General features: G+C 33.4%; 1 protein-coding gene across 2 annotated transcripts in view; it reads right to left on the bottom strand.

Moving 5' to 3' along the window:
- TNPO3 (transportin 3) overlaps positions 1-13,853 on the bottom strand; it is a 111,771-nt gene that overhangs the window by 38,876 nt on the left and 59,042 nt on the right. For both annotated transcript variants that reach the window (XM_074267964.1, XM_074267965.1), the window contains exon 6: positions 497-672. In XM_074267964.1, coding sequence (XP_074124065.1) covers positions 497-672 — 176 coding nt within the window. The remainder of the gene's footprint in view (positions 1-496; positions 673-13,853) is intronic.

The following is a 13,853-nucleotide window of genomic DNA, read 5'->3' as shown; positions in this document are numbered from 1 at the left end:
TTGTACCATTCTCAACCGTCGCCCCGTATATGTATATTTTATACATAGGCCATAAGAATATCATAAAAAAACTTAGAAAACCAGAGTCACAAAGACTTTAAAATATTTCCACAAATCTTATTTTCAGTATTCCCCACTCCTCCTCACCTTTGGCTAGGCCTCAATTCATTATCATGTATGTTTTGTGCTTCTAGGGACAATCTTCATAACTTCCAGAGACAGTATTCCTGGGCTTGATGAATCCCTGTTCTCTGAAATTTCTAGACTCAGAGGCCTACCTCCCACCTAAGGAGCTCTAATCTACAGCTCTAGACCTAAGTCTAAAAGATTTAGAGTTCAATGGGTCATATTAAAGTGTCTTCAGTAGCACATATATGCAAAATTCAAATAGGCAATGGATAAACTAAGAGTAAAGATATGGATAATTTTTTAAAAGCCCAGAAGTACAAGTAAAACCAATTTTTTACCCATCCTTTTGTAAATACAATCAACTCACTTGTCTAAGTCTTCACGGGCTACAGCCATATGATAGGCTGCTTCCAAAGTCAAGACCCCTTGAAAGAGTTGTAGGGCCAAAGGTAAATTGGTCTCTACATTCTCAATGGCATAGAGGGCTGAGCACACACAATCTGATGCTGCTTCATGCAGGTTGGATGATGTCTTGTCCTGTTGCTGGGAGATAGCATCAGAAAAGGGAAAGGGAGAAATATTATTAAATATTTGTTGAAAAGACAGAAAAGTGATGGCAAATGTTACTGAATAGTAGACAAAATGCATACATATTAGTGACATGCATACTACTGATTTCACTCTCAAAGAGCTACTAACTTGTTCAAATAAATGATGATTAAAAAACCTACCAAATACCTTGGTCTTGTTTCATTACCTTCTCTACAAATATATTCATGACCACAACTGGCATTGTTATTACAAAGAAAAGAACTCTTAAGAAAAAAAAAAATAAATGTTGGTTTATTTATTTGTTAATTTATTTAATTCTTTGGCACTGTAGTCTCAGATAGGGTACATGTCCATTTGCTTATACCTCCATTTCTTCCATGATAGAGTGGGAAGGACATTGTTCAGTTCTGCAGTTAGTTATATTTATTTAATTAAATATTTATTTCTAGAAATAAATAAACTGAAATTTAACAAATAAAAAAGGACGCTTTTTTCTAAATAGGTGAGGGGTAGTTCTGAGTAAATAATGAAGACTTTAATATTGTTAATTTGTACAAGTTTTCCTTTAACTCATATGAAAAATGCAATAAAGGTTTCAGGGGCAACACAAAAACTTATACTTATGTGTACTTATGTTATATGCAAACAAATATACTTATGTCATTACAAAACAAATGAACTAAAACATCTGGTTACTGAATGAAATAGAACACCATTCAGTTATATCCCTCAACATCTTTAAACTCTCACTCTTACTACACTAAAAGTATGACTAACTCATCAAATAGGACACAGAAATAAAATAACATTCACTACTAGGCATTAAATCAATCATTAGTTAAAAAAAAAAAAAAGGAATATGATGAACCCTAGTTGATAAAACTTTTATATTGTTTTTAAAATGGCAATACTTCTCCATCATCTCTCATCATCACCAATTAAATTAAAAAAAAAAAAAAAAAAAAAAACACAGCAAAATCAAAAAATATAATGAAAATATATACAAATTGGATACCTGTGTACTTTCTGTCTTTGCCAAAAGTGGTGTAGGAGTCCCATCTTCTCATGTCTAATATTTGGGGATATGCTTTTCTGTAATATTGTCTAACATTCATGTTTTATTGTTTTGTGGCATTATTGTGTCATAATCCTTATACATATTGTTTTCTTGGCTGTTTACTTAATTATACACCAGCTAATATAAATCTTTCAGTATTTCCATATATATAGACCACATTTATCATTTCTTACAACACAATAATATATGTTCATGTAAGACAATTTAGCCATTTCCCAATAGTTTCTAGTTCTTTATTACTAACAAAAGATCTGCTAAAGGTTGGTGTACGTGGATAGTGGGGCAGGGTGTGTAGTGTGAGAAAGAAGAGAGAGGGAAGGGATCCCTAACGCTAAAATTTCTATCAAAGGCTACAGATATTTTAGCCACTTTATTTGCAGAATTCCAAACTGCTTTCCAAAATAGTTGTACTGATTCACAACTCCATCAACAACGCACTGGGAACTTATCTAATTATTACCATCTTTGTTATTATTATTATTTTTTTGCCAATTTTAGGGATGAAACCTCAGGCATATTTTGATTAGTTTTTCTTGTTATTGGGATCAGTGATTTGGACCACTTTTTGATATAATTATTAATAATTTTAGATTGCTTTGAGAATTATTTATCTGAACCCACTTATCTACTGGGGAAGACACATATACATATACTATTTTGACAAAATTAGGAGAAATTGGAATTCCAAGTTATCTGTTTCTCCTTTTATTTCACTATCTTCTCTTTTGTGCTTAATTTTGTATTTGCTGGCTTTCTAATTTAAAGAAATGCGTATTTAGTTCACTAATCCTTTCCAATTCCATTCATATGTTTTTTGGGATAAAATTTCTCCACTGAGGTCTGCGTTGGATGCATTACACAATTTTTGTTATGGTGCTTCACTGTAATCACTTTCCACATGATTATTATTTTTATGATCTGTTCTCCAAACTATCCATTATTTGGGATTTCACTCATAGAAAAGGACCATAAATTTTTTAAAGCTATATTTTGTCCATTCAATTATTTATCTTCCCTCATGTTTATCTTTGTCTTAAGAATTGTTCAAAACAGGGAGAGGGATTATTGCATTACTGTCTTTTTAAATTCAGTTAATTTTTCTTTTATGGGCTCAGATGCTAAGGCATTTGTACCATATAAATTTAATATTTATTTGGTTTGCTGTCTCTAGTTTTTTTTTTTTCAGCATAATGTAATGGTTTTGAATTTTTGTTTTTTTGCAGAATCACAATAACTTCTGTTTTTATTTTTGGATTTACTTGGTATATAGTAAATTTTGTTCTAACTTCTCATTATTATTGTTTCTTATTTCTATCTTTGTATTTATAAATATGGTTCTTGTAAGTATCAATTTGTGGGATTTTTTTTTCTGTCACTTTCAGTTTATTGGACTATTTAATCCATTTATTTTTAATATTAAGAGTCAGCTTTATGTATTCTTCTATTATTCCATTTTCTCCTGCAGTTTCTGGTGGGTGATGGACAATTATGCAGTATTTTAATTTCCTTTCCTTTATATTTGAAGGACTTTTTTCAGGTTGTTTACAGAATTTATTACTTGTTATGAGAACGTGTCCTAGAGTTTGCAATGTAACATCCTCTTCTTCCCCACCCTTTTCACAGAGATTTGTACATTATTCTGATTGGCACTGTTTTTCGGTGTTCAGGGATTGGGGACAGTTTTCTTATACTAGTTGCATTATCATATTCAGATTTATTGATTTCTCATGTTCTTCTGGGAAATGTATGATCCTTAAGTTTTCTTTGCACATCCCATCTTCAAGTATTTTCCTTGTTTAGCAAGCATGTATTCTTTTACATTACTACTTTTTTACTTTCTTCCCAAATGACTGTTCTTTCATATCTTTGGGAAGACTTGCTACCGTAGATTCAAAGTTTTTTTATTCTGCCAATTATTTCTGTTTTCACGATTCTTATTTTTCTAATGAACCAATCAGGACCATCCTGCTGTGTTTCTATGTTCTCCTGGGAAACCATAGTGTTCTGTACCTTCTCAGATGTTGATTCATTTTCCTTGGATTTTTAATGTTATTCAGAAATATATGGATTAATTCAACTGTTTGGGAGGTCTTCTCTTTTTCTGCTTTAATATCTTGCCTATTGGTATATCTGCTTGTAATAAAAGATTTTTAACTGTATTGTCTTCTTCTGAATTTCTGAAGTCTTCTACCACATGCCAGTGTTCTGCTTCAGTTACTTCTATTTAATTCTTTGGCACTGTGGTCTCAGACAGGGTACATGTCCATTTGCCTATACCTCCACTCCTCCATGATAGGGTGCAAAGGGCAGAGTTCAGTTCTGCAGCTAGCTGCCAAAGAATGATAAAAGTGAAGGTAAGGGAAAGCCATGCTAGCAAAGACTAAAGGAGTGGCAAGGAATGAATCCCAGAGCACAAGCTCACGGCCCCCAGGGTGTTGTTCTGCCATTGCACGGAGCTTGATGGGAAAAAGGTTTAGTGCACAAAAGATTAGGTATTATTAGCCTTTTCTGCTGCTAATTTATCAAGTAACTACTTCATTAGATTTTCTGGTATCTTGAGTCTGTAGAGACAGCTACAATTTATCTCGTACTTAATTGTTATGCTGGGAAATAACTATATGGACATGTATACATATTATACTTAATTTATACTTTAACATATTTAACATGTATTGGTCAACCTGCCATCTGGAAGAAGGGGTGGGGGGAAGGAGGGGAAAAGTTGGAACAAAAGGTTTTGCAACTGTCAATGCTGAAAAATTACCCATGCACATATCTTGTAAATAAAAAGCTATAAATACTTCTCCCCCCCAAAAAATGTTATGCTGGGGAATTTTGAGTTGCTGTGGATTGGCAAATGTGTAGTCCTCTTTTTGTGGCCATGTCACCACAGCAGAAGGGAATTAATTTATAGGTTTAAATCTCTTTCTAAATTGGTCTCAGTAGGGGCAGCTAGGTGGTGCAGTGGATAGAGCACCAGTCCTTAATTCAGGAGGACCCCAGTTCAAATCTGGTCTCTGACACTTAACCCTTCCTAGCTGTGTGACCTTGGGCTAGTCACTTAACCCCAGCCTCAACAACAAAAAAAAAATTTGGTCTCAGTCTACCTAAATGTGCTTCCATTTATTCTTCTTTTTAGCATATTTAAACTCTCCACTTGCACTAACTCATTTCCCAATTTACCCTGAAACCTGTTAAGTTATTCACTTTCTTGAACCTTTCACTTAACACTGCTACCCCCTCGAGGTAATATCCAATTTTTCTGTGGTCACATTATTTTTGAGGTAGTAAGGACTTTTAAGTAGCATTAATATAAATTAAACCCCACCACCAATCTCCCTGACAACATACTTTAAAAGTAGTTACTCTACTTCCCAAAACAGCCCATTCTACTTTGGGATCATTCTAATAATTTAAGAAATTTTTCCTGACTTAAATGAATATGTGATCTCATTGATTTGGGAAGTCCCTATAATATGCTGGTGGGTTTTCTCAATTTCTTCTTACATTACAAGATTACCCATGAAGCACTCTGGCCATCCAACTGTCTCTCCTCACTCCAGCCAAATGACCTGTCGGCCCCTTTCTTTTATCTGAATTTTTGATGACATCCTTTACCCCTGTTCTTCTTTGAAGTTCCTTGCTGCTTATATGCTGCAGCACCCTGCTCATAACCACCGTGTATCTTTTTATTGTTCTCTGTGTAATGCTAATCTTTAATTCTTTAGAGAAATTGTTCCAGGTCTTGCTGATAGGCAGCCACCCCAGATAAATGTCTGTATTGAAAAGAAGGGTCTTTGCTGTTACATCAGTAAAAATACTTTGCAATTTTCCAAAAGCAATCTAGCCCTTTTCCTCCTTTTCAATCTTGGGTCTGACCAAGATATAAAAAGCTCTCTTGAATATCCCATTTAGATATATGCCGAAATGTGAGCAATAAACATTTTTCATTCATTTGGAATAAAAGTTTTAAAAGCTGGCATCAGACATAGTATATTATTGAGTATTGTTTGTGAAACCTACTTGTTTCCTACTAATACCTTGACTATAGATTCCCTTCAGATAATTCTCATAAGAATGGGAAAAAGTAGGCATGTAGGTTAGTAGCTATTGATATTTTCTTAATCAACTCTGTGGTAGTGATCTCTTTGTTTTGTTCTGAAATCAATAAGATCCAAGGTTTTCCCTATACCTTTAGTTTCTTGCCTTCCTTTGTGAATCAGTCCCTGACTGTCCTCACAATTGTTATAGCCTCTGAGCATAGAATGCTTCTATATATACTCATTTCATTCCAACTACTTTTTTCACCTTTGTTTTTTTTTAATGTCATTTCTACTTCCTCTATATGCCCTTTGAGGATTATAACATTAGGATCCAACCCTGGTGATTCCACTATCCTTGATGTACATGATTGCCATAATAATCTGCAAATTTTTGTCCACTCCTAGAAAAGAATAAACTGAATTTTTTTTTTGACATTATTGCCTTTCAAACATTTGAAGACAGCTATGATGTACCCCTGGAGCCTCTTCTTCAGACTATACACACCCAGGTCCTTCAACTGATATGCTATTGATATAAGGATATTCCCCATTCTGGCTGTTCTCCAGATGTTTTCCAATTTCCTCTCTGTAGGTAACTCCTATAACTGAACATCATACTACAGATATAGTCTGACCTGGGCAGAGTACAATGTGACTAGCATTTCCAATTTTTTTCCTCAAGCACTGCCATACCATTATAAAAATTTTTGACTCTTAAAAACAAAAATTTGCTTCATCTCTTTATAGTATTCCAGTTCAGTTTATGCCCAAGTATGAGGCATGGCTTGGACATGTTTTGGAGTCATTCTCCTTTAGATCTGTGTCTTAAACACCCCAGTCAGTATAATACCCCTTCCCTGATGGTAGGATTCTTTTTTGTCTATTTTTCCAGCCTCCCTCAAAACTTGGTTTTTGATATTAGGACTGGACTGCACTTCTGGAGGAAAAGTATGAGCTAGTTCTATTGCTACCTTCTTGTGGCATTAGGTACAATGCTATTCTAGAACCTCAGGAACAATTCAGGCTGATGTCCTGGAAGCTTTTACTGCTCCAAAATGGTCTGATCAAAGGCAAAGTCTGATTGCTGCCCTGCTGGCCTCAGGTCTGCAAATTTCTGACCTGATTTTTGGTCTAAGCTCCTTACCTGTTGTCTGCCTCCCAATTCTGACTTAGGATAGAAAAATGATTCAATGTGACCTTTTCTGGATTTCCTCGTGAAATCTGATATATTTTCAATAACTGTTTGAAATTTTATGAGAAGGAACTAGACTATACTGCTTTTACCAATGTGGCTCTACCTTCTATGAAGTTTTAATCTGACTTTCCAATTAAAAGTGATCTTTTCCCAACCTAAATCTCTCATTTTAGTTTGCATTAGTTATCTATATACATATCTTATCATCCTATTAGATTGTAAGACCCTTTGAAGGAAAAAATGGTATGGTCACAATGTACTACTATGCTATTATAACCAGATATATTATAGTCAAGGCTTTTCAAATTTGGTTCAACATTTTTGGGGGGTAAAGGAGGGGAGAATTTAAGAAAATCTGTGGTGGTTCTGATTTTATATCACTTTCATTTCAAAATAAATGCCTCTCATCTACCTTACCAGACAAAACTCTTATAACAAAAAATAAAACATGAAGAGGAAAAAAAAAAGCCATTTAGTATAACTAATCAATATGTGGATGTAGTCTGACAGTATATGCATGTAATGTTTAACACCAATAATCCCCCACCTCTCAAAAAAAGTGAGGCTAATACATTTTCTTCTCTATTCTCTATAGTCAAGCTTGACCATTATCATTATACTTCACTTTATGTTGTTGCATTTCTTCTCATTTACAGTTATACCCATCACACATACTATTTTTTTGTACTGTTACTTAACTTAGCATCACTTTGTACAGGTGTTCATATCCATAATTTCTGGAGGTGTAATAAAGCTTCATGATGTTTATATACCACAAATTGCTTGGCTATTCCACAATTAATGAGCATCTACTTTGTTTCTAGTTCTTTGCTACTACAAAAAAAGAGTTACTGTGAATATTTTGATGTGTATAGTCTTTCTATTTTTAATCTTTCTGGAATATAGGCATAACAAAATTTGAGTGAAAGGACATTTTATTTATTTGAGACAGAGTGAAAATGTCAAAATTTCAAATTGAATATAGCCTTCTATTCAATCTACTTCCATAAACTTCTCTTCTGATCTAATTCTATACCAGTACTCCTGCTTAAGATCTCCTTCACCTCTCAGAATCTTACTGGCCCATCCTTTAAACCTCAAATATTATTCCCATGCCTCATTAAATTTTCCCTAACTAGCCCTATTGTAAACAATTTCCCCTTTGATTTACAACCTATTTCAAATTTAACTTCCTTATACAATTAATTCATTTTAGATAAATACATCCTTTCTCCCCTAACTAGATTTTAGATTCTCACTTTTCCATAAACAAACTGATATTTATAAACTGATATTCATTCCTAATATTTTGCCTTTCTTCATTTTATTTCTTCCGCCCTGTTTTTTTAATTTTACTTCTCCAAAGTTTTGAAGTCTTGGCCCAAGTTCTACTTCAATAATAATAATTCATTTGTACATCACTCGGTGACATAGTTGCTAAAGTGTTCACTCCCCTTATAGATGAAGAAACAAAGAAATTAAGTGACTTGCTATCATTATAGCTGTAAGTGTCCTAAGACAGATTCAAATTCGATACTCCTGTCTGCAAGTCCTATACTCTACAACTGAAATGTTTCTTCATTGATCTGTCCTTGGCTATTCCTGCCCTCAACAGTTTTGTCTACTGTGGACTTTTATAGCATTAGTAGACTGTACTATACAACTTCACACTTAATTTTATATGATATTGTGTTGTAAGCCATTGTTTCACATGTTAATAATCTTGGTTTTCCACCCCCAAACTCTGGCTTCTGGAATAAGAACTCAAACTCACCATTTGACAAAAATTTCTAGGAAAACTGGAAAACAGTATGTCAGAAATTCAACACAAACCTACATTTCATACCTCATACCAAAATAAGGTCATGATGGGTACGTGAGTTGGGCATAAAAGATGATACCACAAACAAATTAGGAGAACAAGGGATAATTTATCTATCAGATCTCTGAAGAAAGCAGAATTTATGACAAAAGAATATGAAAAGTGAAATACACAATATTGGTTACATTGAATTAAAATGTTTCTGCATAAACAAACCAGAAACAAGATAAAAGGGAAGTATAAAGCTGGGGGGAAAAATTATTTACAAACAGTGTTTCTGATAAAGATCTGATTTCTACCAGGAGATCATTATACACTTCAACAACAATACTGAATGAAGATGTATTCTGATTGAAGTGGATATGTTCAACATAGAGAAGATCTAATTCAGTTCCAGTTGATCAATGATGGTCAGAATCAGCTACACCCAGAGAAGGAACACTGAGAATTGAGTATAAACTGTTTGCACTAATTGTCTTTCTACCCAGGTTACTTTTACCTTCTGAATCCAATTCTTACTGTTAAACAAGAAATTCAGTTTTACACACATATATTGTATCTAGGATATGCTGTAACACATTTAACATGTATGGGATTACCTGTCATCTAGGGGAGGGGGTAGAAGGAGGAAGGGGAAAATTCAGAAAAGGAGTACAAGGGATATGTTGTAAAAATTACCCATGCATATGTACTGTCAAAAAAATTATAATTATAAAATTAATTTTAAAAAATAAAATATATACATATAATTTTTAAAAATCTGATTTCTAAAATATATAAAGAACTGTGGGAACAATTTTCAGATGACAAAATTAAAGCCATCTATAGTTATGTGAAAAAATGCTCTAAATCACTATTGATTAGAGAAATGCAAATTAAAACAATTCTGAGGTACCACTGCACATCTCTCAGATTGGTTAAGGTGACAGGAAAGGATAAATATCGGAGGAAATGTGGGAAAATTTACACATTGTTGGTGGAATTATGAAATGATCCAATAATTCTAGAGAGCAATCTGGAACTATGTCCAAAGTGCTTTAAAACTGTGCATACTCTTCAAGCCAACAGTGCCATTACTGGGTCTGTATTATTGGGTCTGTATCCCAAGGAAATCATAAACGACAGAAAAGAATCCACATGTGCAAAAATGTTTGTAGAAGCTCTTTTTATGGTAGCAAAGAATTAGAAAATAAGGAGATGCCCATCAATTGGGGAATGGCTAAACAAATTGTGGTATATGAAAGTAATGGAATATTATTCTTCTATAAAGAATGATTAACAAGCTGATTTTTGGAAAGGCTTGTAAAGATTTACATTTAGTAATACTGAGTGAAACAAGCAGGAAAGAACCAGGAATATGTTGAACATAATAATAGCAAAACTGGGCAATGATCAACTATGAAAGGCTTGGTTCTTCTCAGTGGTTCAGTGATCCCATCAATCCCAATAACCCGAAAATGCCATCTCCTATGTTCACTTCTTTTTTCTGTTTTGTCTATCTTCCATGGTTTTCCCTTTTTGCTATTTCGCCGCCCCCCCCCCCAAAAAAAAATTTGATCTTGGCTTTCCAATTAAACTTTAAGTTGCTTAGGTTAAGGACATCAACACAATGTTCATCATATAAAAGGCATTCACAAAAATATAAAGTGGAATAAGTAATAGTTACTCTCTTTTCAATATCTCAAAGTAAAGATATTTTAATGAATCCAAGACTTTATCCATGAGGTTATTCTCGTTAGGAGTACAGATCACAACCCATTCATGTTTTTTCATACTCTTGTCTTACCTTGCCATAAATTTTTCAGAGGGTTTTACCCAATATGCTTCCTCAATATTTTATAACTGGTTATTCTTACTATTTATAAATGGCTCATCTAATTTTTTCAATAATTCATACATTTTTCTGATGATAACCTTATATTATTTCTTTTTTCCTTTCCTTTCCTTTCTTTTTTCTTTCTTTCTTTCTTTTTTTTTTTTTTGCTGAGGCAATTGAGGTTAAGTGACTTGCCCAGAGTCACACATCTAGAAAGTGTTAAGTGTCTGACACCAGATTTTAACTCAGGTCCTCCTGACTTGAGGGTAGTGCTCTATCCACTATATCAACTAGCTGTCCCAGATTATATTATTTCAGTTTAACTTTTCACAGGTAAAAGGCTACAACTTACTCAAGCCTGTGATATGTCTCTTCATCAATTTTTAGTTAAGCTACAATTTGAATTTTTTTGAGACTATAGTATCCCATGACTCATAGATGTATAGTATCACTGGATGAATGCTAATGTTAAAAAATGTGGGTCTTTGATTCAGAAATAAGCTTGGAGTCATTCATTAGAAGCTCTGCATAATTTTCTAAAGGCAATCTAGGCCTCTCTACTCCTAATTCATTTAATCCAAGTGTATGTTCAAGATATAAATACTGATGAATAACATCTATTAGGTGTTCATTCAATAGCACATGACAAGCTAGACAACAGATATTCTTTATCTGTTTTTTTCTGTTGCACATGAATGGCTAATTCTTTTGAACTACTATAGATCTCACCTAACATGACTCTGCTACAATATTCCAGGGCTTGATATGATAAGCACAATCATCGCAAATAGATTTGGATGACCATGTGTCAAGACATCCTATATGACAATGGCATGCACTTTCTTGCAAAGAGCATCTCTCTTCCTGTTTTATGCCTTATTTTATATTGATTATGAAAGGGTCAAACAAATTCTCAGTTAGTATAGGAGAAGGAAAGAGCAGGAGAAGGCCTGGATACTATAAGCAACTTAGGTAGCTCAACCTTTGAGTTTATGATAAGTATTCTTTAAGGGTCTGTTCTAAAAGCAGATATGGTCATTATTTTTTGCTTCAGAAATAAAATATTATTCAATTCTAAAGCACTTTCAGGCTTTTTGCCACTTCTCACAATTCAATGATATTTCTCACAACTTAGAGAACATAGTTCCCATTACATTAAGACAAAGTATCAATGAAATTAGAAGCTTTATTTAAAAAAAAAAAAAATAAAATTAGAACCTGAATTCAAATCTGGACTCAGACACTTAATACTCGTGGCTGTGCAACTTCAGGCAAGTCACTTAACTCCAACTGCCTAAATAAAACAAAAAAGCCATTTTTCAAAATGTCATGAAGTTGTCCATCTATATTTCTACCTGGACTATCACATATCATATCTCGTTGTTTGGCCATTCAACAGTGTTCTCCTTCACAATTCCATGGACCATGGCATCACAGATTCCTCTATCCTCCTCTATCTCTCAAAGTCTGTCTAAGTGTTTCCATAACAGTATCCATTTCATCCACTGACATTTTTTTCCTTTTGCTTTCAATTCATTCCCAAATCAAGGTCTTTTCCAAAGAATAGTCTTTTCATCATGTAGGTAGAGTATTTAAGTTTCAGCTTTAATGTTTGACCTTCCAGTGAATAGTCCAAATTAATTTATTTTAAGTACTGATCTCTTTGTCATCTAAGGAATTCTTCAAGTCTTCTCTGGCATCACACAAAATGAAAGTGATGATTCTGTAGAAATCAACTTTCTTTATAGTTCAACTGTCAAATATGATTAGCCATATGGAGAAGAAATGGAAGTAGAGCAACTTGAGGAATGAAATTAAGATACTTCTCCTTGGAAGGAAATCTAAGGAAAATCTGGACAGCTTACTAAAATGTAGAGCTACTGCTTTGTCAACTAAGGTAAGTATAGTCATAACATGGTTTTTCCATGGAGCTTTCTAAATCGACTGGCATATTAAGTATAGCACTTTAACAACATCATCTTTTAGGATTTTAAATAGCTATCTGGAATTTTATCACTTTCACTAGACTTATTTTCAGCAATGATATCTGAGACTTACTTGACTTTATTTTCTAGGATGTCTAGTTTTATCTAATAACTGCTATCACGATTACCAATGATGTTAATATCCTTCTTGAATAGTTCTTTTGTGTATCCTTGCCACTTTTTTATTTTTCATTTTTATTTTCCCCAGTATTACATGTGAAACATTTCTTTTTTTATACATGTACATTCATCTTTTATATATTTCCACGTGAATCATATTGAGAGAAAAATCAAAAGGGAAAATCCAAAAGGAATTTTTAAAAAAGGAAAAAAAAAAAAAAAAAAAAAAAACAGGAAAAAAACAGTGAACATGCCATGTGTTGATTTACATTCAATCTCCATAGTTCTCTCTCTAGATGCAGATGGTATTTTTCATCTAAAATTTATTGGGAGCCACCTTTTCTTAAGCTCTTCTACTTCAGTTAAGTCCCTCACATTTTTTGTCATACCAATTTTTGCATGCAGTGTTACCTAGATATTTATATTTTCTTGATCTTTTTCTAATCATATTATTTTCTCCTCTTTCTTTGCATTGTTCATTTGAGAAAAACTTATCTCTCCTTGCTATTCTCTGGAATTGTGCATTCAGTTGGGTATATCTTTGCCTTTGTCCTATTCCTTTTGCTTTCTTTCCTCAACTAATTGTAAAGCCTTATAAGACAGTTAATTTGTTTGTTGATCTTTTTTTTCTTAGGGATGTTTTCTGTTGCTGCCTCCTGCAAAACATTGCAAACATCTATCCATAATTCTTCAGGCACTCTACCAAATTTAATCCTTCACACCTATTCTTCACTTCCATTTCATAGTTATAAGGAATGTTATTTAGGTTTCACCTATATCTTTATTTATAAGTCTAATGGTTTATGATTTGAGTCACCATCAGTTCCAGGTCTTGTTTTAATTGGTTATATAGAGCTTTTTCATCTTTGGCTGCAAAGTATATTGACTATCTGAGTATGTCCATGTATAGAATTGTTAAATTGTTAAAAGTGTTTGCTATAACTAGAGAGTTAGAACTATCTGTCCTACTTTATTTAGTACTCCAAGACCAAATTTGCCAGTCATTTTTTGATTTCCCATGTTAGCATTCCAATCCCCATGATGAATAAGACATTTTGGGGGCTTGGAGGATATTATTTATAATAGTTTTCCTTAAATTTGAACTGATATTGT

Source organism: Sminthopsis crassicaudata, chromosome 5 (assembly GCF_048593235.1).
Source record: "Sminthopsis crassicaudata isolate SCR6 chromosome 5, ASM4859323v1, whole genome shotgun sequence".
NCBI classification, from domain to species: domain Eukaryota; kingdom Metazoa; phylum Chordata; class Mammalia; order Dasyuromorphia; family Dasyuridae; genus Sminthopsis; species Sminthopsis crassicaudata.
Note: the sequence above shows the minus strand (reverse complement) of the source record. Positions and strands in the feature narration are given on the sequence as shown.